The sequence below is a fragment of the Pseudonaja textilis genome, chromosome 1, assembly GCF_049901715.1.
Source record: "Pseudonaja textilis isolate UNSWEBS1 chromosome 1, rPseTex1.2, whole genome shotgun sequence".
Classification (NCBI taxonomy): domain Eukaryota; kingdom Metazoa; phylum Chordata; class Lepidosauria; order Squamata; family Elapidae; genus Pseudonaja; species Pseudonaja textilis.
In genome coordinates this window covers 157,112,024-157,136,898 of record NC_141990.1, presented here as the reverse complement: position 1 = coordinate 157,136,898, position 24,875 = coordinate 157,112,024, and the positions used below count along the sequence as shown (strand labels likewise).

The 24,875-nt window shown below is 39.0% G+C and overlaps 1 protein-coding gene across 9 annotated transcripts in view; it reads right to left on the bottom strand.

Moving 5' to 3' along the window:
- Positions 1-24,875, bottom strand: part of RUNX2 (RUNX family transcription factor 2) — a 248,287-nt gene that overhangs the window by 154,574 nt on the left and 68,838 nt on the right. For 7 of the 9 annotated variants that reach the window (XM_087919389.1, XM_087919387.1, XM_087919388.1 and 4 more), the window contains exons 3-5: positions 22,778-23,103; positions 13,832-13,988; positions 3,174-3,278 (exon numbers count right to left, since the gene is read on the bottom strand). In XM_087919389.1, the coding sequence (XP_087775515.1) occupies positions 3,174-3,278; positions 13,832-13,988; positions 22,778-23,103 (588 nt within the window). The remainder of the gene's footprint in view (positions 1-3,173; positions 3,279-13,831; positions 13,989-22,777; positions 23,104-24,875) is intronic. The other 2 variants (XM_087919386.1, XM_087919390.1) reach the window with 2 other exon arrangements.

Genomic DNA, 24,875 nt, shown 5'->3' with positions numbered 1-24,875 from the left:
TACAAATACCATAACAATTTAGCCAAGCCTTTTCCCTTTTATATTCTTTTGCCTGGTTGAACATTAAAAAAATCAAATGATCTTAATAATAGCTGTTTTTGATCTTATGTGGATCTCATAGGTCTTTCCAAAACTTTGGACTTGGAAAGAATTAGTATACAGAACTTCCCCAGTTGATCCATTTTCATTCTATGATAATAGCTTGTGATCTGTTCCCTTCTTTACTAAAAGTGAAATGTAGGTGTGCAACAGGCCAAAATATTGGGTTCAGAAACCTTGCCAGAAGAAAACTCTGACTGAGCAACTCTATGGGTTTATCGTAACCATTGGTTGGCCAATATACTTTCAATTTCTGTACACTAAGGAACTGGCCTTACTTCCTTGAGCATTATGCTGCATAAACCAGGTGATCTGAAAAGGGGTTTCAGAGGTGGTGAATACTGCAATAAGGAATGAGATCATTCCCTCTGTGCTAATAATAGAAATAATGAAACAATTTCTGACAAAAAATAATAATTTAGATTCGATGGATTTTGAACTCCATAGAATTGGTCAAGTGGCTAATCTTCAAAGAGGCTAATTGTGTAGATCCATTTCAGCTTGGCTATGTGAGCCTGCCTTGATGGAGAACTAATTTTTTTGGCTTTCATAAATTCCCTAGTGACTGTTAGTGTCAAGGAAACCATGGTATCCATCTGTACAATCCCCAGGTGCTAAAGCATTTCCAATCCTGGGTGTTTAGCTGGAGGGGAGAAGATGGTGCTTCTGAAATTTATACCATGGTTTCTGGGTATGGAAATTCCATTTTGCCTCCTGTGTTATTAATGTATGTGAAATCACTAAGGGGACTCATTTGGAGATATGTTAATGTATCACCAACTTGTAGATACAAGCTTCCAACCTTTAGTCTCCTTAAAATAGTAAAGATTCTGAAAGCTAATGTTTCTGTTATTTTCAGATTTGGTTAATTTATTTTATGTATCCACTAAGTTTGAGATTTGCTAGACTGAGATTTTTACTATATATCCCTATATCTTGGCTTGCGTTGTTTTGATTAATAGTTTTTTGTTCATGCTTTGTCATTTTCATTATTTATATGTAGTAGATAGTGAAAATCACTTTATGAGGGCTGTACCCTGAAAGCAATGTAAAATTTAGTTTTAAAAAAACCCCTGTTTTCTACCCATTAACTACCTGCAAGAAAGAAAAAAAACTTGGACTGAATGATGATCAGCTCTTGAGTTTGGACAAGTGGAGTATGGACAAGAAACAGGTTTTCACAGAGAAAACATTTCACACAGGTTTTCAGTTATGTTCCCCAGAAACATAATTGGCACAATTGACTGGTCCAAAAGTACTATAGTGGATTATTTCAATTTCAATCAATTGTTCATCATCAGTTACAGACTGATATTTACAATTAGTCCCAACCCTTCTTATCTTTAACAAACTTGTTAAAGATGCTTTGTTTGAACATGTTTTTGGCTTTTAGTTATACTTAGGAGCCTTGTTAATATGCTTTTTTATTATACATTTTATATGAAATATTTAATCTGTCACCTGCTCAAAATATGACAGGATTGAGGCAAGATATGCACACTGGGAAAAAGTAACAATTACCTTACCCTAGAGGGCTCACTGGCTTCCCAGAAGTGACCATAGAAAGTTCAAGAGTTAGAGCAAGAATGTGTTTTGATTAATCATAGCACTATAAGGAAACTACATCATTTTTTACTTAGATACTATACACCAAGGGTCGCCAACCTTGGCAACTTTAAGACTTGTGGACTGCAACTCCCAGAATTCCTCAGCCAGCTTTGCTCAGCCAGCTTTGCTCAGCCAGCTTTGTCAATTTTAAGACTTGTAGACTTCTGGGAGTTGAAGTCTACAAGTCTTAAAGTTGCCAAGGTGGGAGGCCTCTGCTATGCACAAATGAGATCTTATTGTGGGAATCTTTTGTAACTTGCTTTTTGGTGGCTGTAGCTCTAAATTTGGATAGAAATACTCAAAATTGATGAGCTTGTTGGCTGTGGTTCAGAAACCTAATCTCTGGATTAGGACCAATGGGAAAGAAGTACCAAAACCAGCACATAACGGATGAGTGGAGGGATGGGACAAGGAAGAGATATTGAGCCTAATATTTTTTATAAAGTATAAATCAAATATAAACCCAAATAGCCAATATATGGAGAAAATATAAATTATATGTTATGTTCTTGGGATTTTTGTAATACCTTGTTGTGCTATCTGCTCCAGGTGCTTTGTAATTATTTTGGTGGTGAACACAGATTCTGTGCTGAGAATTTGAGATTTTTCAGGGTGGTAAGATTAAGGTGAAAATAGGCTTTTTGCCCTCTTTTTAAGAGGGCAAAAATTCTTAAGTAACAAATTAGGATGTTCTCTTTTTTCCCCATATGCCTGAATACTACTTCCTTACAAAACCTTGAGCATGCTCATTCAGATCTTGAAAATTGGCACTTTCAACTATACAGATAACCAAAGACATATTATCATATGGATCTTATACTGAAACAAAAGCCCACTTAGTAGTTTGAGACAATGTGAATAGAATATTATGAATATTTAACCTGAACCTTCAGATATGAGATACAAAATGCAATTTCCATATCTTACTGAAGTCAATAGAAAACTGGAAATCAGGTTTACACTTCTAGATTGTTTAGGATGATTTACAAAACTTGAGAAGAAAAAAAATATTTGTAACAGTTTGTATTATTAACTCTATTGTGATGAAAGGCTCAGATGATTTTGACAAATTATATTCACAGTGGAGAAATCTCCTAGAAAGATGATCTAGTAGAGAAAAACTAGTCTGAACTCCACAAGTACCACTTCATTCAAGTATCAAACTGTGAGGAAAATCATGCATGTAGTTTTTATTTCAGAAACTAAAAGACAAGTTAACCCATAACTTCAGACTAAAATTCATGAGACACCAAAGAAATAATCAAAAATGAAAAAAATCATTCCTGGATTGCTTACTTACACTCACTCTATACTTGCATACTACAGCAATCTGCCCCAAGGCTCAAGACTTGAGAAACAAGGCTGGATGTTTGAGGTAAATAAATACTGAAAGCAAATTATAGCTATTTATTTCACAGATTATCTATACTGTACTCTAGATCACAAATAGAGAACATAGTACTTACTCCGTGGTTCCCTTGGTCCATCTACTGTCACTTTTATAGCTCTGTGATATGTAGCAACTTGAGGAGGATTTGTAAGGACAGTTATTGTTAGAGTAAAACTTTTCCCTGTTTAAAAAAAAGGGAGAAAAAAAATAGTAATTACTATAGAAATGTGTGCATGAAATCTAAAAAAAAATAAAAATATTCATGAAAGGTTAAATTGGAATGGAGCAAAAAAAAATATGTATCTGCCCTCCTCACTAATTGTGAAATTCAGCTGAGTATCACAAATTTAAAAAATTGAACTTTTATATCAGATCATGAGATAGCGGCAATAATTACAAGAAATATCTTCTTCAAGAAATGGACATTTTTGCTTGAAGAGCAAACTGCTTGTAAGTAATATTTGCTTTCAGGACATGTTCAGATCATCATTTTAATGCTATAATGTATACTAGCGTCTAGGTGAGTCAGTCACAGAAATTAAATAGAAGACGTCAGCTAAGATGTGAACAGAATTTAGTCTTTTCACAGGCCCTGTCCACAGTGGCAGATAGAAAAGTGTAGGATGGAACATGGCTCTACCTGTAGAACTAAGAATGCTGAATAAGTCACCTAAGAGTAGAATTCTCTCAATAGGCAGCATGCATGTATTTCTAGAGTATTGTGGCTCACATCACAGGGCCTCAAAGAAAAATAAGCAAGGAACACAGAAGGCATTAGATATCTAGATGCATTAGATATCTAGATTGGTCTTCTTGTAGAAGAACACAGTATGTATGTTTCCTCGACCTTTCAGAGAAAAACTGGGATAGTATTACCACATATAAAACATAAGAGCCGTGGTGGCACAGTGATTAGAACACAATACTACAGGCTACTTCTGCTGACTGCCGGCTGCCAACAGTTTGGCAGTTTGAACCTCACTGGCTCAAGGTTGACTCAGCCTTCCATCCTTCTGAGGTTGGTAAAATGAGGACCCAGATTGTTGGCGGCAATATGCTGACTCTGTAAATTGCTTAGAAAGGGCTGTAAAACACTGTGAAGCAGTATATAAGTCTAAGTGTTATTGCTATAAATAAATATCCATACAAACTAACCACAACAGCTAAGAGCCCTGTAACACTTATACCTAAAGCTATGGAAAAGCAAAATCTGCAACAGGCCAATATGTTTCTAAAGCCACTAAAATAATGAATAACTGTTCAGTTCTTCAGAGCTCTGCATCAAGAAAAGAAAAGAAGACTGGGCATGGGAAGCTTCCTTGATGTAAAAGATCTACCTCAATCACAGTCTTAATTTTAAAAAGTATGGTATTTTTTGGACTATAAGATGCACTCCCATCCCCCCACAAAAAAAAGTGGATGGAAATGTCTGTGCATCCTATAGAGCAAATGTTGCTGAAGCACCGCCCACCTGCTGGCCCCCACCCGCTGGCCTCTGCCTCCCAGCAATTTGCCTCCTTGCAATAAACAGCAAACAGTCTGATCAGCTTCAGCACAGCTTGATTTAGCATGAGCAGCTGATTGGTGGTTTAATCTGCCTTCTGGAATACCACCGATCAGCTGTTCCAGGCTGTGGGGAATCACCGCCACCCATTGGTGCTGCCACCGATTGTCACCTCCACGTGCTCCATTTTCGGCTCCGTGCATCCCATTTTTGACTTTTGCGCACCCCATTTTCTGCGTCCAGCCACCTGGAATGGGCTGAAAACAGGACTCACGGAGGCCAAAAGTGGGGCATGTGGAGGTGGTGATAGGTGGCAGTGCCAATGGATGGCACTAACGTTGATGGGCTGCAGTGATCCCCACAGCCTGGAACAGCTGATCAGTGTTATTCCGGGAGGCTGATCCAACCGCCAATCAGCTGCTGGTGCTAAATCAGATTGTGCTGAAGCTGAAACAGGCTGTTTGCTGCAAGGAGGCAAATTGCTGAGAGGCAGAGGCAATTTTTTTTTCCCCCTTCCCAAAAGCTAGGTACATCTTTTAGTCTGGAGTGTCTTATAGTCTGAAAAAATACGGTAATTGTAAACTTAACTGAATTCAATTCAATTTTGTTTCAGTCAGAAAAAAAATAGAGAGAATATTAGTATCTTTAAAAATAGAAAAGAATTAAAAAGGACAGGTTCTAAAGAGAAACACCCAGCAATAAATTATATATAATTAATATTCAGCATTTTCAACTGCAAAATTCAGTCCTAAATAATGCCTACTTGGATATGTTGCATACACAAAAATATAATCTAACAGACCAGTTTCATTGAGGAAACGTTAGAGAAGATTACAAGTAGGATATACAGAACTATATATGTATATTAGGCACAAATTTCACATGCAAATGATCTGTTATTTTAACTATAGAATTCAATGGACTAAGTGAATACATACGATGTCAATTACATTCACACTTATCTGCACATGCTTAGAGGAACAAAGTAATAAAGTGGATACTCAAAGTGAAGAACAGCGATAATGAGGAAAGACTCCTAGTGAAGTAAGACCTAGGTTTGCTGTTAGCTGAAAGAAACCAGCTTGCAAAGCCACAAGATGTAACTGTTTCCTGAAGAGAAGGTCCGATTCAAACACCAAAGGCATTCTTACATCTTTAGGATTCAAAGCCAATATGGAGATCATGTGACTCTGTGGGTACACAGGATGCTATGCTATAGCACAGTAGCTTTCCATTGAGAAGAGCAAGCAACGTCTGGATCTGGGTCTCATGAATATAACTAAAGAGATCTTCCTACAGATAGTGTGAATTGCAGCAGCCATGAACATCTGCAGCATGTCTGCAGCAATAGGGAAGAAGCCATACTATTATTAGTTAGGACATGACATATGAACTGGACTGATATAATTTGCCTTCCACAGAAAGCCAAATTCTACTCCAGCACTTACTACAAGGGAGATCTGCTCAATCGAGGAGAATTTCTCTTTCTCCTGCTGTTTAACTGAAAGGAATGTGCTGTTTTTGCATTTGACCTCACATGGTTTTATCATTTAATTTGACTTTATCATAATACAGAGAACTAATATATATTACTTCTGGGAGCCATAACAGAGCGCCAGGGATTCCTTATGTTCAATATGCCTGTGGTAACAGGAGGCTAATGATATAATTCACAAAGAAAATGAGAGATGGTCCCCCTTTCCCTGGACCATTTTCCAGCTATTAAATCTTAAAGAAACTATCTGCCCAGGGTGAGATTGTGCTTTAAATGCATAAAATGTATGTTCCACTGAAAATCCCAATTACCATAATAGAAATTCTGCAGTTAAGATGGATGTGGTGCCCTGCAACTCTACAAGTGTTGGGAAATGGAAAACAGCCTACAGAGAATAGACCGAATTTTCACCCAGGGAAGTCTGTGGCCTTTGTTTTGCGAGTCACTGACAGCTCTAATCAGTGAGATATGCAATTGTTAATCATTTCAGATAGTCAAAACTGCAAACTGTTTCAAGACAGGAAGAGGTGGGCGTGCAACAGTGACTCAATGCAACAGTCAGCTATCTCATGGCTTATGGCTCACTTTGCCTCCTGCTTTACCAGAATCTTTAAAAGATCTTTTTTTTAAAAAAACCCAGCCATCTAGGGACTTTGGTCTTCTACCTATTCCATCCCACTTTATGGAACTCCAAGAGTATTAATGAAAACACAACATGTTAAGAAAATGTAGCAGCACTAAATGTAATGTATTATTTCAAAGTCTAATACAAAACAGGAAGTGTGACTGAGTGGGGTATGTGTGGGTGTGCAAAGGCACCCGCATGTGTAATACAAAACAGGGCTGTTGCTGTCTCATTCAGCTTTCAAACCTTCCTGTCACATCATTTATTATCACCCATGTGGTTTCAGAACATTTGGAGAAACGTTAGTCCAAAAAAGAGAGAATGTAATAGTAAGCTTCCAATGTAACAGTCACACACAAAGAGAAGGCCTGCTTGTTCTCAGTGCAAGCTGACTTGCTCAGGCAATCCATCTGACTATTACAGTACAGTTCAGGGGTGGTATGCTACCGGTTCTGCCTGGCTCTGTAGAGCCGATAGCTCTGAAGAGCAGCAGACACAGAACCGGTTCTGTTGTCAGCTGCTCTTTGGCCCACCCGCCCGCCTGGGCTTTTTCCTGTCCTTTATTTTCTGCTTTTTCAACCTCAGCTGCTTTGCACGGCACAGCTGAGGTTGAAAAAGCAGGGGAAAAGTGGCTTTTCAAATGCTGCGCACCCGCACGCAGCGCCTATCAGCTGTCCAGGTGCCACAGCTTAAGGTTTTTTTTACACACACGTGCAGTGTAATCACTGAACCGGTAGTAACTCCAGTTGAATCCCACCCCTGGCACAGTTTATATCGTAAAATCTACTCAGAGGGAAGGGAGGCCGTTGAGAACTTTAAAAAATACATAATATAACAGCAAAGAAGTCAGCTCTCACTTTCATTTGAAAAAGGCAGAAAACAGTTATTTTAACTGATTTGCCTTTCTATTCCTGATCTCTGACTTAATTCAAGTGTTTTCCTTTTTTTTAGACTGTATTAATTTTAACGTACCTTATTCTTTATAGCAGTACCTTTCTGCATCATTTCAAATATTTTCAGAGTACAGAATGTAACTAATCAATTCTAGAAATGAATACCCCCCCCCCATAGTATATGGCACTAAAATAATGCAGATGCTTCTTGAGGATATATCTGAACTGGTCAATATGAAGCCAAAGAAGCCTGTGTTCAGATTTCAGGATCTGTGGGGAACTACAAGAAAATCTGTTTAATTAAGCTATAAGAGGAAGATACTTGGTGTGCTTTTATTATATTCTACCACATCAAAATACTTAAAAAAAAAAACAATTCTACAACCCTTGGGACAGTGTCAAGCACAGATTTCTAACAAAGGGGTAATCTGATTATAGAGGCCTTTTTTCAAATCAGCTACCAGGAGTGGTACTTGCCAAAGCTGGAAAATAGTCCCTCCACCCATCGTTCCATAGGGATTTTAGACCAATCATCGAACTTGTCTGTCCCGTTTTCCCTTCCATTCCTTTGAGATGGGAAGAACAATTAAAAACCAAAATGGGAGCAAAAAGAGGAGCCAATGTTTCCCCAACTTCCCAGAATGAATTTTTCACAACTTAAGATTCTTGGGTTATATAAAACACCTACAAATAAAAAGCATGAACTAGACAGAGAGAAGCACGGCACCATTTCAAGAGCATTAATCCTCAAAATCACCGGGGTTTTAAAAATTGTGGATCATGACAATGTTGTTTTACCACCAGACCTTCCTGCTTTCCTTCGAGACATTAAATGTTATTTCTGAAAGCAAATGATTCCTTTTAGGGATTTAATATCCGTGCCTAGGATATAAAACTGCTTTAGAAAATATCTGTATTATTCACCCTTTGTCATTGACATAGTTAACTGACATTAGATAAGATAGAAAGTTCCTTAGCATATATATCACTTTCCATGCAGAGCGATGATTAAGGTCTGAGTACTCTGATCTTAAAAGTTTTGCATGCATGTATCCCACAACTTCAAAATAACCAAGTTGGAAAATGTCTCCTTTGTTGCAGTAATATATATTCTAATTTTAATAAGCCTGTCGATGTCTTTCCTGGTGCCTGTCAATTACTAATTGGAAAGGTCACTTACTGCAAAGCAAAACACCAGCCTTGAGTGCCATCATTCTTTGGGAGGGACTTAATGGAAAATAAATATGGAGAATGGCTCAAGTGTTTAAGAATCAAAATATTGTCACTCTGAACATTTTGAATAGTGCTCCGTTTCACAACAAACAAACAAAAGCATGTAGAAAGATGTTGAGAACATTCTGCTTAGGGTCAGCTAAAAGGGATGTTGAAAACTTTAGTAAGTGAATTACTGCAGTTGTTAAGTTAGTAACGTGGTTTTTAAGTGAATCTTTCTTCTTCCCCATTGACTTTGCTTGTCAGAAGGTTGCAAAAGGTGATGATATAACCCTGGGGCACTGCAACTGCTATAAATACTTGTCATTAGCTGTCATATCCCTGGTGGAGACTGAGGAACAGCCAACAGGGAGTGGGAGTGTGGCTCCTCCACGGAGGAGGCTGGGGAAGGGCAGAGGCCGGCTGAGCAGTCAGAGGAGGATCCAGGCCCATCCCCTATCCATCCTAGGTCACACAGGGAGGAGAGGATCAGGGAAAAGCGAGGTCTACTCAGGAGGAGATTACCATGATCCTCCTCGTGGCTTGCAGGTGGGAGCTATGTATATAAGTTTGCAACTGCGCAGTTAGAATTGCTGGAGTCAAAGTTTAATGTTTTCTTTGAAAGAGGTTTATCTTTGCTGGCGTTCTTCCCATGGACTCTCCTCGGTTATCTTCCTAGAATGTATGATTAATTATCTTGGCTTGCTTCGGAACTCTCGTCAGTGCAGTTTGTTTGGGTTTTCTTTTTGCCTGATTATTTACTTTTGTGACTTTAAACTGTGCCTAACAAAACAGTGAAGTTAAGTTGAAGGCTTTACCGGACTTTAATATATGTTTTGGGTTTTGGGTTATTTTGAGAGACTATGGGTCATCACATTAGCCAAGCATCCAACTTTTGATCATATGACCATGGGGATTCTGCAACCGTCGTGTGAAAAACGGTCATAAGTCCCTTTTTTCAGTGCTGTTGTAACTTCAGTCACTAAATGAATGGTTGTACATCTAAAACGGCCTGTAGATATGTTCCCTGAATTGAAGTATAATAAGTAAATAATAATGGATGGAAGTAAATAATATTGGATTACAGCATAATTAAAAGTAATATGAAAATCTAATATAAGAAAGAGATAACTGGAATAAAGGGAGGGGTGCATTTCTGTGTATTGATAAGTAACTATGGGGAAAATGTTTTCCTTTGAGGACAGGAAATAACACATGACTGGAAATGTCTTATGGAATTTGCCAACTCCTCTGACTGCCTTCCTATTTCCTCTCTCCTTCTGCAACTATTCATATGCTTCAAAAGACCAGATCAGGCAATTGAAAGCGGATAAAGTGATTAGAGAAGTTAGTGATGGCACAGGGTAGTAGGTAAACTGCTGAGCAGGCTTTTCTAAGCATTTGCACAGCCAGATTAGATAAAAATGCAGAAGAGGATTTCATGTGAGGTTAGAGAAATGATGAAGTCATGATAAACAAGGAACATATGGGAGACCACAGACAGCCCAGCAAGCCGACTGATAAGTTAGACTGACTTCAATGAAAAAGAAAGAAGTAAAATTAGAAACACATAAAATAAGTGTGGACATTCCACTTCCACCAAAATAGGAAAACAAAAACATGAACATGTTTCTATTTTCAGAGTTTGTGTGACTTGCAGTGGTTCCTTCCTAGAAGTTGACTCTTCTTAAAGCCCTCTTTGAGTCAAGTGAAAGCAGCAGAGAGTCCTTTGGGCCTGGTCCTTAAAAACGGGAGATGTTTTTTTCAAAGCAATCTGGTCTGTGATTGCCAGAACAAAGTTATTCAGTCGGTGTCAATTCTCATGTTTGACCTTGTCTGATTCTTATCTGCATGTATGTTTCAGTAGTGTTACCTGGACCTTGGCTACAAGGCTACCACAGACCAGATACAGTGTCGACTTAGCCAAGAACATTCTTGCTCTGTGTAGTTCATATGAGCTCCTGTTTGCTACTACTGTTTCCTTTCCTGCTATTTTAAGCAGTATCATAAAAATCCTTCAAGATAACTCTTTTCTTTCTTTTTCTCTGCTCTGTGTCTGAGAGACAAGTCTGGACCAATTTCTCCATCCTGCCTCTGGCAGCAAATGCAGCTAGCATTTCGGATCCTCTACCAAATCCCAGCTGCTTCAAAGGAAATACCCTACTTTCTTCTGTTAAGATCATAAGGAATAGAGGAGGAGGGGTCAGCTCTGTTTGGACATAATTACACTTCATCAAAAGAAGCTTTCTTCATCTTCCATGCGTGAAAAGTCTGCAAGCAGTTAAGTCTGTCTCCCCCCCCCTTTTCTTTCTTTCTTTCTTTCTTTCTTTCTTTCTTTCTTTCTTTCTTTCTTTCTTTCTTTCTTTCTTTCTTTCTTTCTTTCTTTCTTTCCCTCCTTCTTTCTTTCTTTTTTATTCTTTTTTACTTCTTTTTTCAATATAAAAATTGATATTTGGGAAAGTAGCCAAAACATGGAAAGCTAATGTAGGAAAACTGTGCATATACCCTTTGCTTTCCTTTGAAGTTCTTTGAATAACTATGTTGAACAGTTTCTAAAGTACATCATCACTTTTTCTAGATTTTACTCATATTGATCTGAGTAAACTTCTCACTGATGAAATGTAAATGTGGGGAATAATTACAATGATTCTCTAATTACTCATTTCATTTCCTTTGTGACAGTTAAAGAAGATAGGGAGGGAGGGAGAGAGAGAGGGATAAACTTTTCCTTCCATTGAATTTTGAAACACACATGTTCCATCATATTTATGTTTGTTTTCAGCAATAATTATATGATGGAACCACCATACTTCTTTTTACAAGCCATAGATCTTTCAAGTATAATCAATCAACATAAAGACAAATAAAAATGTAATATCAAAATGTTATTAAAATCTTGTAAAAAGTATAAGGCCTTTCCTTTTTATCCAGTGGTCTTTTTTTAAATTAAGTTGTATTATCTTTGAAGTTGCATTTTATCATTCAGAATTGAAATCAGCCTGGATACGCATAAAGTATTGACCACATTCTTAAAAGTAAAATTTTCAGCTAGAAGTTAGAACAACAGCAACACTTCACAATCTGAGTGAAAGAATTAAGATACTGGTTGAAATTCTGATTGTGGACAGTCCTGCCTTTGTTCCCAGATTTCCATTTGTGTTAATTACATTGCCAGAAAGTACTGAGGTTTCTGTTTTCCTGCAACTGGTTTTGTTTTGTTTTGCTTTTATTCAACCAAGGAAGTTTGGAGTCTTTTAAGGCAGGCCAGGACACAGGATTAGACCCAGAGTTCCTTGTGTTCTGAGTTCAAGTGTAAACACTATGCTAAAATAGCCTTCCTCAGAAGCACAAGGTTACCAGGCCATCTTATCTTTTTGGATGGTACCCTCAAACTTGTCTATTATACTTAAATTTGTAATCAGCTCTTACCTCCTATTTCCAGAGAAATGGCAAATGCCGAATCTAGCAAGGTTTTCTTTACCTTGAGCTTTGCACTGCTATCCCTGCTTCAGGAAGTGCTGTGGAGTAAATTTTAACTTGAGCCAAAATTTTATTTACAACTAATGCAATGTGGTGAGCAGGTGTTGCTGCCTTTAAGGGTTTTGTTTGCTTATTTTGAGTTCTCCGCTTAGCTATTATCTTCATTTCTCATGCAAGTAGCAGAATTCCAAATAGAGTCTTATTGGTATAAAAGCAAGATTGGGGTTGATGGTACTCTTTGGTAAGAGCAATGACTAACTCATTAAATCAGTATTGTAACCACTGAAATGGACAGCTATATACATTTGTTTTGTATATTCAGTACAAAAATAAGATAGGTACTCGACATTTTCCCCTATTCTCACCTATGTGATACCTGCAAACATATTTTTTGTCTGGCTATCCACCAGAATCCTCAGTTTTGTTTCTGCCTCCTTCTATGCTTCCTTCTGGATTTCCAGCTACAGTAAATGAGAACATGACATGGAGAAGAATGCTGTGTGTATTTATTTAACCCATTTATATAGCTGCTCAAATCTAGGCATAACATCTTTACAAATGGGTTTAATTAACATCCCTTTAGTGGTTTTCAGAGACAACCTTTTCTGAGAAAGACCCATTGAAGGCTTGTGATACCTTATGAAGTTTTCCCTTAGAATTGAATTGAAGACCGGGAAGCCATGGAAGCTGCAAATGGCTGACAAAGAAGAGTATGTTCACACAATCACAGATATGCATCCCTTGGCCTCCTCATAATTAAATAAATGCAAAAGAATCACACTACCACCTTTAGAACATTCAACTTCCTAACCTCCCTTGAAAGAATGTCTGGATTAAATTCTCTTTCATCAAATTGGAAAAAAAAGTTGACAGAGAAAAGCAGGGTAACTTCTCTGCTCACAACTTATTTAGAAAGTACTTTGAATGGACTCACAAAAAGTCAGTTACGTCAAAACCAGAGGAGACTGTTTATAAACACACCAGCACCCAATACTAAAATTGGAAAATATATGATAATTCTTCTACTAGAACCAGGAAATACTGTTATTATTAAGACTGTAATCCTATGCATGTTTACTTGAGAAGAATTCCCTGAATCCACTAAGACTACCTAACTGTCCTTGAATCTGGCAACAGATTTTTTTCCCTCATCAGAAGTGAAAAATTGCAAAGCGAACTGTGTACTAAAAGAGAAATACCATCATGCTTCCTTTCCTCAACTCATTTGCTGATATCAGAAAGCAATCGCCCCTCAAAATCCAGATTTTTCCTTTCTTCCTCTCTTCTTTCCTCTTTTCCTTCCTTCCTTACATTCATATAACACACACTCACACACACCCATCCTCCATCCATAGGAAAACAATCCTGTAGTAGGTGACCAAGCCTAGTTAAAGAATGTTGCAGCCTACATATAACTTATAAATGAAAGTTTAATAGTAGTGGATTAATAGTTAATGGATGCCATTTTAGGTCTTGACTGTGCTTTCAGTTGTTGGTTTAACAAATCTATAATGAAATTATTTACCTCTTCCACTTCTGCCAACGAATCTCAGGTCATTAAACCGTGCCACTTGATTCTTCATTACAGCTGAGGCATTCCTCAGCTCTGCAGAATAATTTTCATCGTTTCCAGCCATGACTGTGACCACTGTCCCATCAGGGACTTCTCCTAAAGCCACCACCTATGACAATAAAGACATAACAATAATTTCTTAACTTCTTTGAATCACAAACCAAACACTAAATACTTGGTAGTTAGTGTTGCTTGCATCCTTTAATTGTATTAGCAGAAGAGGGGAAGGTTCAGGCCGATCATGCCCGTTATCTTCCAAATGATTATGATTCTACTCCTTGAGTATGAGCACATTTGCAACAGGAAGCAGCCATTCAGTGGCCTCCTGCTGAATATGGGGCTCTGGTTTCTACTCCACAGCATAATTTATGCACAAATTAAGCAACAGACATAATCCAAATGCATGCAAAAGTTGAGCAAGATGGACTGGTTAAGACCACTCTATAATTTCACAGGTTTGTTGCTAATGAAACTTCAATAGTCAGATAGGGCTGGTGCAATGGTTAGAATGCAGTATTGCAGGCTAACTTTGCCAACTACCACCACTTTGAGTCTCACTGGCTCAAGGTTGACTCAGTCTTCCATCCTTCCAAAGTTGGTAAAATGAGGACCCAGATTGTTGGGGGCAATATGCTGATTCTGTAAACCACTTAGAGAAGGTTGTAAGAGCACTGTGGAGTGATATGTAAATCTAAGTGCTATTGATATAAACACCAAGTCTTGTTCAATTACTATATTACAGCAATAGGCCACAGCATTGGCAATCATGACACTGGAGGTGATATTATATTCATACGAATTTGCCAAATCTCAGTTTTTCAGCCCTCAGAACTCACCTTGATCATGCTTTTTTTTTAAAACGAGCAGTGGAAATGTCTGTCTTTTCAAAGTAAAACTTATTAAAACAGTAGTGTAAGCCCTAAAATAAATATACCAAACAACCAATGAAAAACTGCTTAACTTCCCCAATACCCCTCCTCCCACATGTATGATATCATTGCACAGTCCCCACATAATGGTTAAGATCGGATCTTAGCTTTCAAAGACTGCTAAGTCAGCATACCTCCAGAAACCACATGGGACAGAATAGATAAAATGGTGATCTCCTCTGCTTTAATACTAAAAGAAAGAAGATGTTTGCATGAGAATATGCTGATTCTTAGGATCCCTACATCTCTGTATTCCACTACAGCTTCACACCCAAATTTCACTCATGGAATAAGTCTCTATTTAATTTTTTTTTAAATAATGCAAAGCAAAAGAAGATAAAAGGGTTCTAATTTTCAGTATTATGGGAAAAAACATTGAAAAATATGAGAACTATATTAAAAGTTTAAGAATCTCAGTTTAAACTGTCAATTTTGTTTCTGCAACATAATTTCTCCTTGGGCTGTTTATTATTATAAGGAGTTATCTACAGAACCAAACAGAACAGTACCAAATTATTGTAAATGTAGACAGTAACACTCAATCACATTTAAAATTAAGTATTTTGCATTTTTAGACTATAGAAATATACTTTATGAATTCTGGATGCTACATTTATAACAATATGTTAAACTGTCAATTTCAGGGGTGTTAAACTCACATTGTCACGATGGTGTCATGTGACATATCAGGATTTTTTTTCCCCTTTGCTAAACTGGATGTGGGCGTGGCCAGCGCAAAATGCATCCGGCCCACGGGCCAGGAGTTTGACAGCCCTGGTCTATTCCTATGATCTCACACAGTGATAAGGTAACACTTTCAATCCTGTAGTGCAAGAAATAAATGCACAATCACAGTGAAAATACTTGTCAAGTATATTTTGGATTTCTGTTTCAATATTGCAAATAGCTTTGTGAACCAAGAAACTAATATGACCATAAAAATTACAATAAACTTGGACAGATTTTATTTTCAATTTTGCTTTCTAACTACACTTTTCAGCATTATATGTATTTCAGCCATACTATGAACAACTTAGAATTCATGATTTCAACATATGGCTCCAATGGGTGTAAACAGATTCAAAGTTAAGCATCTCGGAATCAATTCAGCTGAATAAAAGAATGAATCAATCATGGATACATAAATAACTACCTGTTGAAATCTGAGGGACTTTGAAGTGTTCCACATTATTAGACTTCTATCTTTTTCATCATCTGGCACAAAGAGCTTCCTACCGATGGGAGCAAGGAACCTAAATAACTATAACTTCTGTAAAGGAGGAATTAAATCACTCCTACTTGATTCCAATTCATGCATCCAGGCACACATTAAGCCAGGAAGAGCACACAAGGTGAGTTTCTATTTTATTAATAGAAATTGTGTAGTAAAAAAAAATGATTTTGTGAAGAATGAGAAAGAAGACTACATTCTCATATGGAAGAAAGACATTTTTGTTGTTATCTTGCCATGTGAAAGACAAGCACTATATCTGCTACAATTTTAATTTATGTGTGCGGCATCCCTTGTATGCTCTGTTGTTTCAGTTATTTCAAAAAAGGAAATTCAGTCTGCAGAGAAATGAGAAAATATAATGATGTACATAGTTAGTAGCACTACTATTTTTGTACATTCTATCTGATCCCACTTTATCATTGAATGTCAATATTCCTCAGCTGCAAAATGGGACCAGTATGTTATAATGTAAAATGCATATAGGTTACATATTTGTATCCACGGTATTGGCTTTCTTCAGTCAAATGTGGGAGGACCCAGAGTTGAGCCTAGAGATACATTTTCTGCCCTAGTTATTATAGTGTAAAGTGAACCAGTTGAACTTCTCCCTTTCCTAATTTCTCAAACCATCCCCAGGGCTATTTTGTAATTCTGGACAATAATAACACAAATATTATTACAACATATACAACTGAAAAGAATGCATTGTTATTAATAGCATTATACATTTAGAGCCAGAGCCAGTTTGGTGCAGTATTGAAGACCTCAGAGTAGAAATCATGAGACCATAAGTTCTAGGTCTCCCTTAGGCATAAGCTGGCTCGGTGACCTTAGGCCAGTCAAGCCTAGGGAGAAGGCAAAGACTAACCACTTCCAAAACCTTGCCAAGAAAACTTCAGAAATTTCTTCAGGACTCAATAATGATTTGAAGGCAGTGAAGTGAAGTAAATTTGAAGTGAAGTGAAGTGAAATATAGTAAAGATCCAACATGCAAACTGGGCACCCAACTTAGTTTTAATGCTAAAAGTGAATCAAGCTATAAAATATAGCCCACTTGAAGGTGAATCATAAGCTTCCACAACTAGTCCCAATGGTGGTATATCATTTTGAAAGAAATATATTACTTTATTCTATACAGAAAACCAACATGACTTACTGTGTATATTTTGGAAATATCTGCCTTAGATTATTATATGGAATGTATGTTCGCACATACCATGATCATCATTAACTTCTACTGTAGGCAGATATGAGGAGGAGGAGCTGACCAGCAATATGGAAATACAACAGCAGTCACAGAAAATGAGGCAAACGTAGAAGATACAGTCCTGTAACATGCATATGCAGTTCAGCTCTCCAACCCTGGATTTGGGGTGGAAAGACTTTGGGAGTGAAAATTTTCTCTGTGAGGCATTTTAAAAACAGGAGTAGAAGAGCAGGACCTTTCCTTGGCAGAAGCAAGAAAGTCTAGCAAGAAAAAGTGAGGTAAACCTTTCATGGAAAAAACCTCCACAAGGTGACAACTATGTATAAACCTCAGGATATTCTGACTGTCTCAAATCCCATTCTTTATATTCCCCCTGCTCCAGTCTTTATGGAAGAAATGAACTTTTTGAAAATAAAGCGACTGAAGCAGATATGATCTAGAACACAGAATGACTTAACAAACACAACAAAATGACTTAAGATCATCTTAATAAGATACATAATTAGTTCTGTTCCATGTACCTGGTAGCTAATAATTTAAACAGAGCAACTTCGTAAAAGTAATTTATTTAAATAAAAATGGAAAATAGATTTTTAGGGCACAGATAATGAGTGCTTCTAAAGTTGTCTAGAATTTACATGACATATACTCTCCTTCGTGTTGTAAAGTGTACTATGGTGTAAATTAATCCAGTTAGTGATCCAATCTGTACAGCTGTTTTTAAGAAATACAGCATCGTAAGAGCACACTTCCAATTGAGCCGCAAGAATTGTTTTTAGCTTCTTGCATATATTTTTCTATATACATAATTTCCAAAGTTACCACGTTTTGAGAACTTGCATTTTCCACACTAAAAATTAAAGGAATTTTGTATTATAGTTTAAAACAGTGATAACAGTAAAAATCTGCTAAAAGCTTGCAGAATTATATTTTTATCAGCTATTTTAACTTTAGCCATTTTCAGTCCAATGATCAAGGTGAGAACTAAAATCTGATAGTCTAGATCATAGTAAAAATCTTATCTGAGCAAGTATCCCAAACAAATGTTTTAAACCTATTCTAAGTAACTGTAACATTGTATACTGTGGTATCTTTTACAAAATACAACATACATTTTGAATTTAAGTAATATAAAATATTCATTACAAAAATAATTTTATGTAGCTAAACAGTCAAAAGTACAGCTAAGGTTTTTTTAAAAAATCTTGGGGTCTTTGCTGTAACTTATTTCAATTACAGTATTTTTAATTACAAAAATAGCACTCTACTTGCCATTCATATTCTATACTTTAATTTGAGGCTATTGAAATCAACTGAAAAACTGAGGGTCTGATGGAAATGGAAACATCCTGGATAGTCGCAATAATGCTACTAACAGCATTATTACTTCACACCAAATGTAATTATTTTTCCTGTTACTTTTAATGTACAAGCGTTTTATTACTACCGGCATCATCTAGGTCAGCAAAAATGTAGAGACCTGAATAACTAATAATTCTGACTACATTCCTTCAGCCACTTACTTTGGTAAAGTCCCACTGACTCCAATAAGGCTTCTCTGGAGCAAGGGATATGATGAATGGACGCAGTGTCTTTGTGAAAACATAATTAGTGCCCCTAAAAGAAACATTAAAACATTACCAGTGGGTCAAATGCTGGATTCCTAATCCAGCCCCACTATACAGAATGATTCATGGGAAAGTGGATGGATGGAGATGATCACATTGCTTCCACCGTGAATATTAAGGAACAGTTGCAATTTTCACTTATTATCTGATTTTTCAGCTCTTAATTTACTACATAAAGGTATGATATTAAAATTTTTGACATTTTACTGGGAGAAAGTTTTTTTTTTTTAAAAAAATCAAATATAGATGAAATTTCTAAAAGAAATGTTTAGGCAAACTTATTTCACAATAAATCCAACCAGGACTTTTCTTCAACCAGCCCCCAAATATAAAGATGACCTTCAGTAATACTTGACCAATACAATTTGCACAAAATATAGCCTAAAAGAGCCCTGTCTCTCTCTCCCTCCCTCCCCCCTTCTCTCTCCCTCTCCTTCTCTCTCTCTGCCACAAGTGAGAAAGAATTTGGAAATCTTATGAATATATTTGCCTCCAGTCAAACCACTACTTCAGATAAATTTACCCATGGTGGATGATGTCTTTGACCATCATGTCAACATGCATTTCCAACTGACATTTCATTTCATTACTGCTATGTGGGATTACTTTCCAATTAAAGACTTTTTATAAGTAAATCCATTTCCCTCAACTGATACTTGAATCATACTTCAGCAAAGCTGTATGCAGCTGTATGCAGTTCTGTAACTACTATTAAAACCAATGTAGCTCACAAGGCTGCTTTTTCCAAAAAGCTTCTATATATTGTGTACCTTTGAAGTAGATTCATCACAGGATAGCTAATACAAGCAACCACTTTAAATCTTGTAATTAATACATATATTTGCAATCATGCCTTGTTTTTTTCACAATAATCTACCTCCCAAATAACTTCAAATCCTTTTATGAAAATTATTTAGTGGAAACTTTTACCAGTATTTTATTTTACAAATATTCGTTCCAGTACAGTCTTTATCTGCAGCAGTGTGTTATAAACAAATTGTATTGCTTTATTTTCTGTTTACATGTTATTAAGAATGCAGATCTTTATGCTTGGTATCACAACTTTTTTTTTACTATTCAGACTAAATAGGCATATATAATTAATTTGTATGGTGTCTTTGTGATAACCACAAATCAATACTGGTGTATAATATAGACATTATATCGAGTCTGCTTCTTAATTAAATGTTACTGATACTATTACTTCCATATTATCATTTTAAGATTGGACTCTCACATCATATCCCTAATGTTTAAAACTCAGCAGGTGGCAGTAATAATTTGAAAAGAGCATATTTATTTTTCATGGTTTAAAATTCTGATACTAGTATAATTTATCACACATCGACATGACTACAGAAATGTACCTGCCATAGCCTTTTCATTTGAGATGAGAAACCTCAAACATATTTGGCAAACATGCAAGCAAGAATCAAGTTTGTATGCATGAACACACACAAACACACACGGAAAAGCTCTGAATGTCTTTTTAAACTTGCCAGCTGCAGCTTCTACCCTGCTAAGCTACAATGCAGAATAATGACAGTAATCAGATTCAAAGAAGATCTCTCTCTTTTTCAGTGATTCTAGGCATAGCTACGTATTACATCCAAGCTGTTAATGAGTTCATTCCAACACACAATTTAAAAACTCAGTTTATTAACACTTTCATCCTTTAATGGATGGCCACCGAACTAAGCTGAAAGTACCTAAAACATTGTGCTGTTTTAAATGACGGAACTTCATTTTAGCAAAGCTGTGGCAAGACCACATGGCATATTAGATTCTTCAGTGATTTAGTTACTATTCCCAGGAATCTCCAACTGGAGAGGTCATTGCATGTTTGGAACAAATACAAGCTTGAACTAAATTCCCAAACCAAACTCACTGTTTCCCTAATAGCTCCATAATGTCTTGTTTATGCATGAAATATCTCTTTCAGTACTAATATTCCACTCTCTGGGGAATCCTGACCCCTTATTCATTTAATCCATTATTATTTTAAACTCAGAATTCAGTGTAGCTTTGTTATATGGGAGGGGGAAGCTTCTGCAGATTGGGTTAAATATGATGGACTGAGTTTGTGTGTGTGTGTGTGTGTGTGTGTGTGTGTGTGTGTGTTTATTAGGGCTACATATATACATATTTTGTTTCTGTGTACATAGACATAATAAAGGATAGGTGTACGATGGTAACGTTCATGTGAAATGTTTAGCTTTCTTACGTATTGGCTATTATTCCTTTTCTACTGAACAAGAGTCATCCTATTAAAGAGGAAATGTGGGTGCAGTACAGATAAGGAGATGCAGTTGAGGATTGTGAAAATAGACACAAGAGAAAGGAAAGTGGAGATAACATTCTGTTTTCTAAAATTTGAGTGTGAGTACACTGTAAAATATTAATAAAGCCATTCTCGATTCAGTTCTGAATAGCGTTTCACTGATCTGTGATCATGTTAAAAATATTGACACACTTTGCCTTGCCCCCCCAAACCAAACACCCACTCCCAAACCCACCCTTCTGTGCAAATGCTTCCCAATTTGCCCAGCAGGAGTCCAACACAATCTTCCCCTCCCCAACAGAAATCTTCCCACCCAGACCCAATCAACAGCTTTTCCTTTCTGTCACTAGTTTTAAAGACACTTTCATCCTCATTACTCCACAAATCAACAAAACACCTTCTATGAAAGATGTCTGTCTAAACAGCTTCCAGCAGAACTTTTTATGCAATGCCCTGGAGAGATACAACAAACACAACCAGATGCAAAAGAGGCACCTCCCACAATGAAACTTCTGCTCAATTCCATTTTTAGATCAACATCAATGAATTCAAAGTTCTTCCAGAACAGACGCTCATTTTATGGTTGAGAAAATTAAACAAAAAAAAAGAAAAAAACCCCAGGAAAGTTAAAACGACATTGGAAGGATGGGTCAGAAAGATGCCTAGGACCAAATGATGGAAACACTGCAGAGATCAAACCCCTGAAAGTCTTTCATTTGGGAAGAACAGTTCCAGCGTCCCCCAAAGATTTTGCCTGGTGTCCTGGAGTATTTAACTGACTCTGATGGTCAATTAGACAAATCCTATCTTTATGATTATTTATGGAAAACCTTTTGTCCTTTTATTTAAAATGCTCTCTCTATATATTAATACTTCACTCTAATTTGTGTTAGTCTTACTAGGCAGTTTGCTAAGAATAAGCCAATGAACTTCAGTCTAGAGCCAACATGAGGGAGGTAAATGTTGATCAAGAACTATAAGCAGGCATTCTAGATAGTAAAAAATAATAATAATAGTCAATAGAGGACTGAGATTAAGGATAGATCTGTCCACAAATATACAGTGCCTCCTTTTCTGATGTGGCAAAAGACACCAATCTCCTATTTGAAAGGGGACCACAAGTTCTCTCCTCAAGGCAGGAGATGAATGCGTGTTCAAACTTTCTGCACTTTTCTTTAAAGAAGGAAAGATTCTTTGGCCACTGTAATAATCAGGGTAGGGGAGGAAGAGGATCCCTTCTAAGGGTTTAAGGAAAGGTGAGAAGCTGACTTGTGCCAATAACAAGGAAGGCTTTAAAAACAGGCAAAGAGGAGGAGGCCATATAGCGAAGGCTATTCCCCCCCCCAAAAAAAAGAAGACAAGCTCAGGTACCTATAAGATGGGCAATTCCCAGCTGATGGAAAGTACTATCTCAATGGCTCCTGGAGAATAGTAGCCAGCACTTACAAACCCCCCTAAACTGCCCGCAGCGGGTGCCAAGGCCCTAACTTATCACACTGCCCCCTGACGCCTTGCCCCTTACCCCGGCCAGGAGGAAACGAGGAAATTGCCTTGGGCCACCGTGAAGGGCGGAGGGAGTGGGGGGGCGAACCGATGAAGGTTTGCCCAGCTCTCCTTACCTTGAATGCCACCGGGAGAGTTTTGTTGCAGCGCCAGTGTGAAGGCAGCACGGAGCACAAGAAGTTCGGGCTGTCGGTGCGGACCAGCTCGGCCGGGTGGTCGGCGATGATTTCCACCATGGTGCGGTTATCGTGCGGGCGAAGCCTGGGCACCGCCACTGCCGCCGCCTCCTGGTGCTGCTGCTGCTGCTGCTGCTGCTGTTGCTGCTGCTGCTGTTGCTGTTGTTGCTGCTGCTGGGCTGCCGCCACTACCGGGCTGACTTCGCTCATCTTTCCGGGCTGCAGGCTGCTGGAAGGGGGGCTGAACCTCCTGCTGGTGCTGGGATCTACGGGAATACGCATCACAACAGCCACAAGTTAGCGAGGTCTGCAGGGGACTCAGAGGGGCCGCTCGCAGAGGCGTTTGGAGGAGGACCGGGGAGTCGGAAAAAAAAAAAAGAGACGGGAGAGAGAGAGAAGAGAGAGAGAGAGAGAGATGGCGGGAGGGGACGGAGAGGGATGCGGGAAGGACCGGGGAAACCGGCTCCAATGAAGGGGAGAGCAAGAGGGGTTGCGGGGGGGGGGGAAAGGAGGGAATCGCGGTCGGGAAAAGTGCGGCTGAATGCGGGAGGCGCTTGGGCGGCCGCGCGGCTGCTTGGCCAAGCGCCGCGGCGAAGTCCCGGCTGCGGCAGAGCTGCGAAGCGCGCCTCTTCCTCCCTTTTCGCTGCGTTCCGCCTTGCTCGCGCGCTCCGTCTCTCTGTGAGTGAGTGAGTGTGTGTGTGTCTGTCTGTCTGTCTGTCTGTCTTTCTCTCTCTGTCTCTCTCTCTGTCTCTCTCTCTCTCTCTCCCTTCCTCGCACCAGCGCGTCTTCCTTCCACTGCTACGCGTTTGGGCTGCTTTGTGCCCACCTCCCTCCCCGCCGTCTTTTATTTTCTCCTTTCCTTTAGGAGGTGTCCTAAAGGGCTGGAAGAGCGAGGAGGCAAAGTAGCTTCCCCGAGCGTTTCTTGCCGCTCCTCCGGGCAAGATTTATTGGCTGGAAGCAAGGAGTGAGTTGCTCGCTTTCTTAACGAGGGTCTTGGAGCAACACCCCCCCCCCCCGCCGCCGCCGCACCCCGCACCCCCACTCCCGCACTTCCACCCGAGTTTGGAATAAAAAAACGAAGGTGTGAGTGTGAACTTGGTGGGGACTCTCCGCTCGCGAGTTTTTGCGTCGCTTTGGGGTAGTGCTCGGTAAAGGGAACTGGGAGGAGGAGAGCTGCTTAGCCAAAAGTCTGCCTGCCCTTCGCTCAGAAACGAGCTTTTGAGTTCTTCTTCCGCAAAAGCGGCAAGTTCTCTGGGGAGGGGTTTAAGGAAAGGAAAAGTAGTCAAAACAATGAGGAGGAGGAGGGGAACTTTAGGCGGCTCCGGAGCTCGAGAATCTGTCCGACCGGAGGAACAGACTGCGTGGGACGAAAGCGTGTCCGTCTGTGTGCGTGGAGGGGGCGGATTGCCGGGGGCGAGTTTCTAAAATGGGCTGACTTCACTTGAGGAAAGGCGAACAACTCTTGACTTCGGCCAGCGCTTCGGAAAGCCGCGGGGGCCGATCGAAGCAAAAAAAAAAAAAAAAGAGCCGCCGATTGAAAGGGACCCACTTGGGGAGTCCAGAACGGGTGCCCGGTGGGGCGGAGGCTGGGATTTCTAACGATGAGGCTGTTTGTGGTTTACAACATACGGAACCCCTGCCTGCTTAGGCTGACGCGACCACGGGGGCCCGAAGAGAGGCTGTAGCGGTGGGGGGTGGGTGGGCTTCGTGCGGTCCTCCGGCTCCGGGGCTTTCCAAAGCAACTCAAAACTTGGCGCGTCCTCGCCTCCCCTCTTTGCCCCTTTCAAAAAGGTCCCACTCCGGGAGCAGCGAGAATCCGAGACCCTGCTCTCTGTTTCGGAGCGGGGGAAAGCGAAGGCGGGGGGACGGGGGTGGGGAAGAGTTTTCCTATTCACCCTTCCATTATAAACTTTAAGATCATTATCTTATTTTCCAAACAACCCCTCCTCCCCCGACGACCCATTGTCAACAGAGTCCCCGGTCCAAGCCCACATCTGGCAGCCGGAAACCTTTTTCGAATCAATTACAGTCTTCGGAG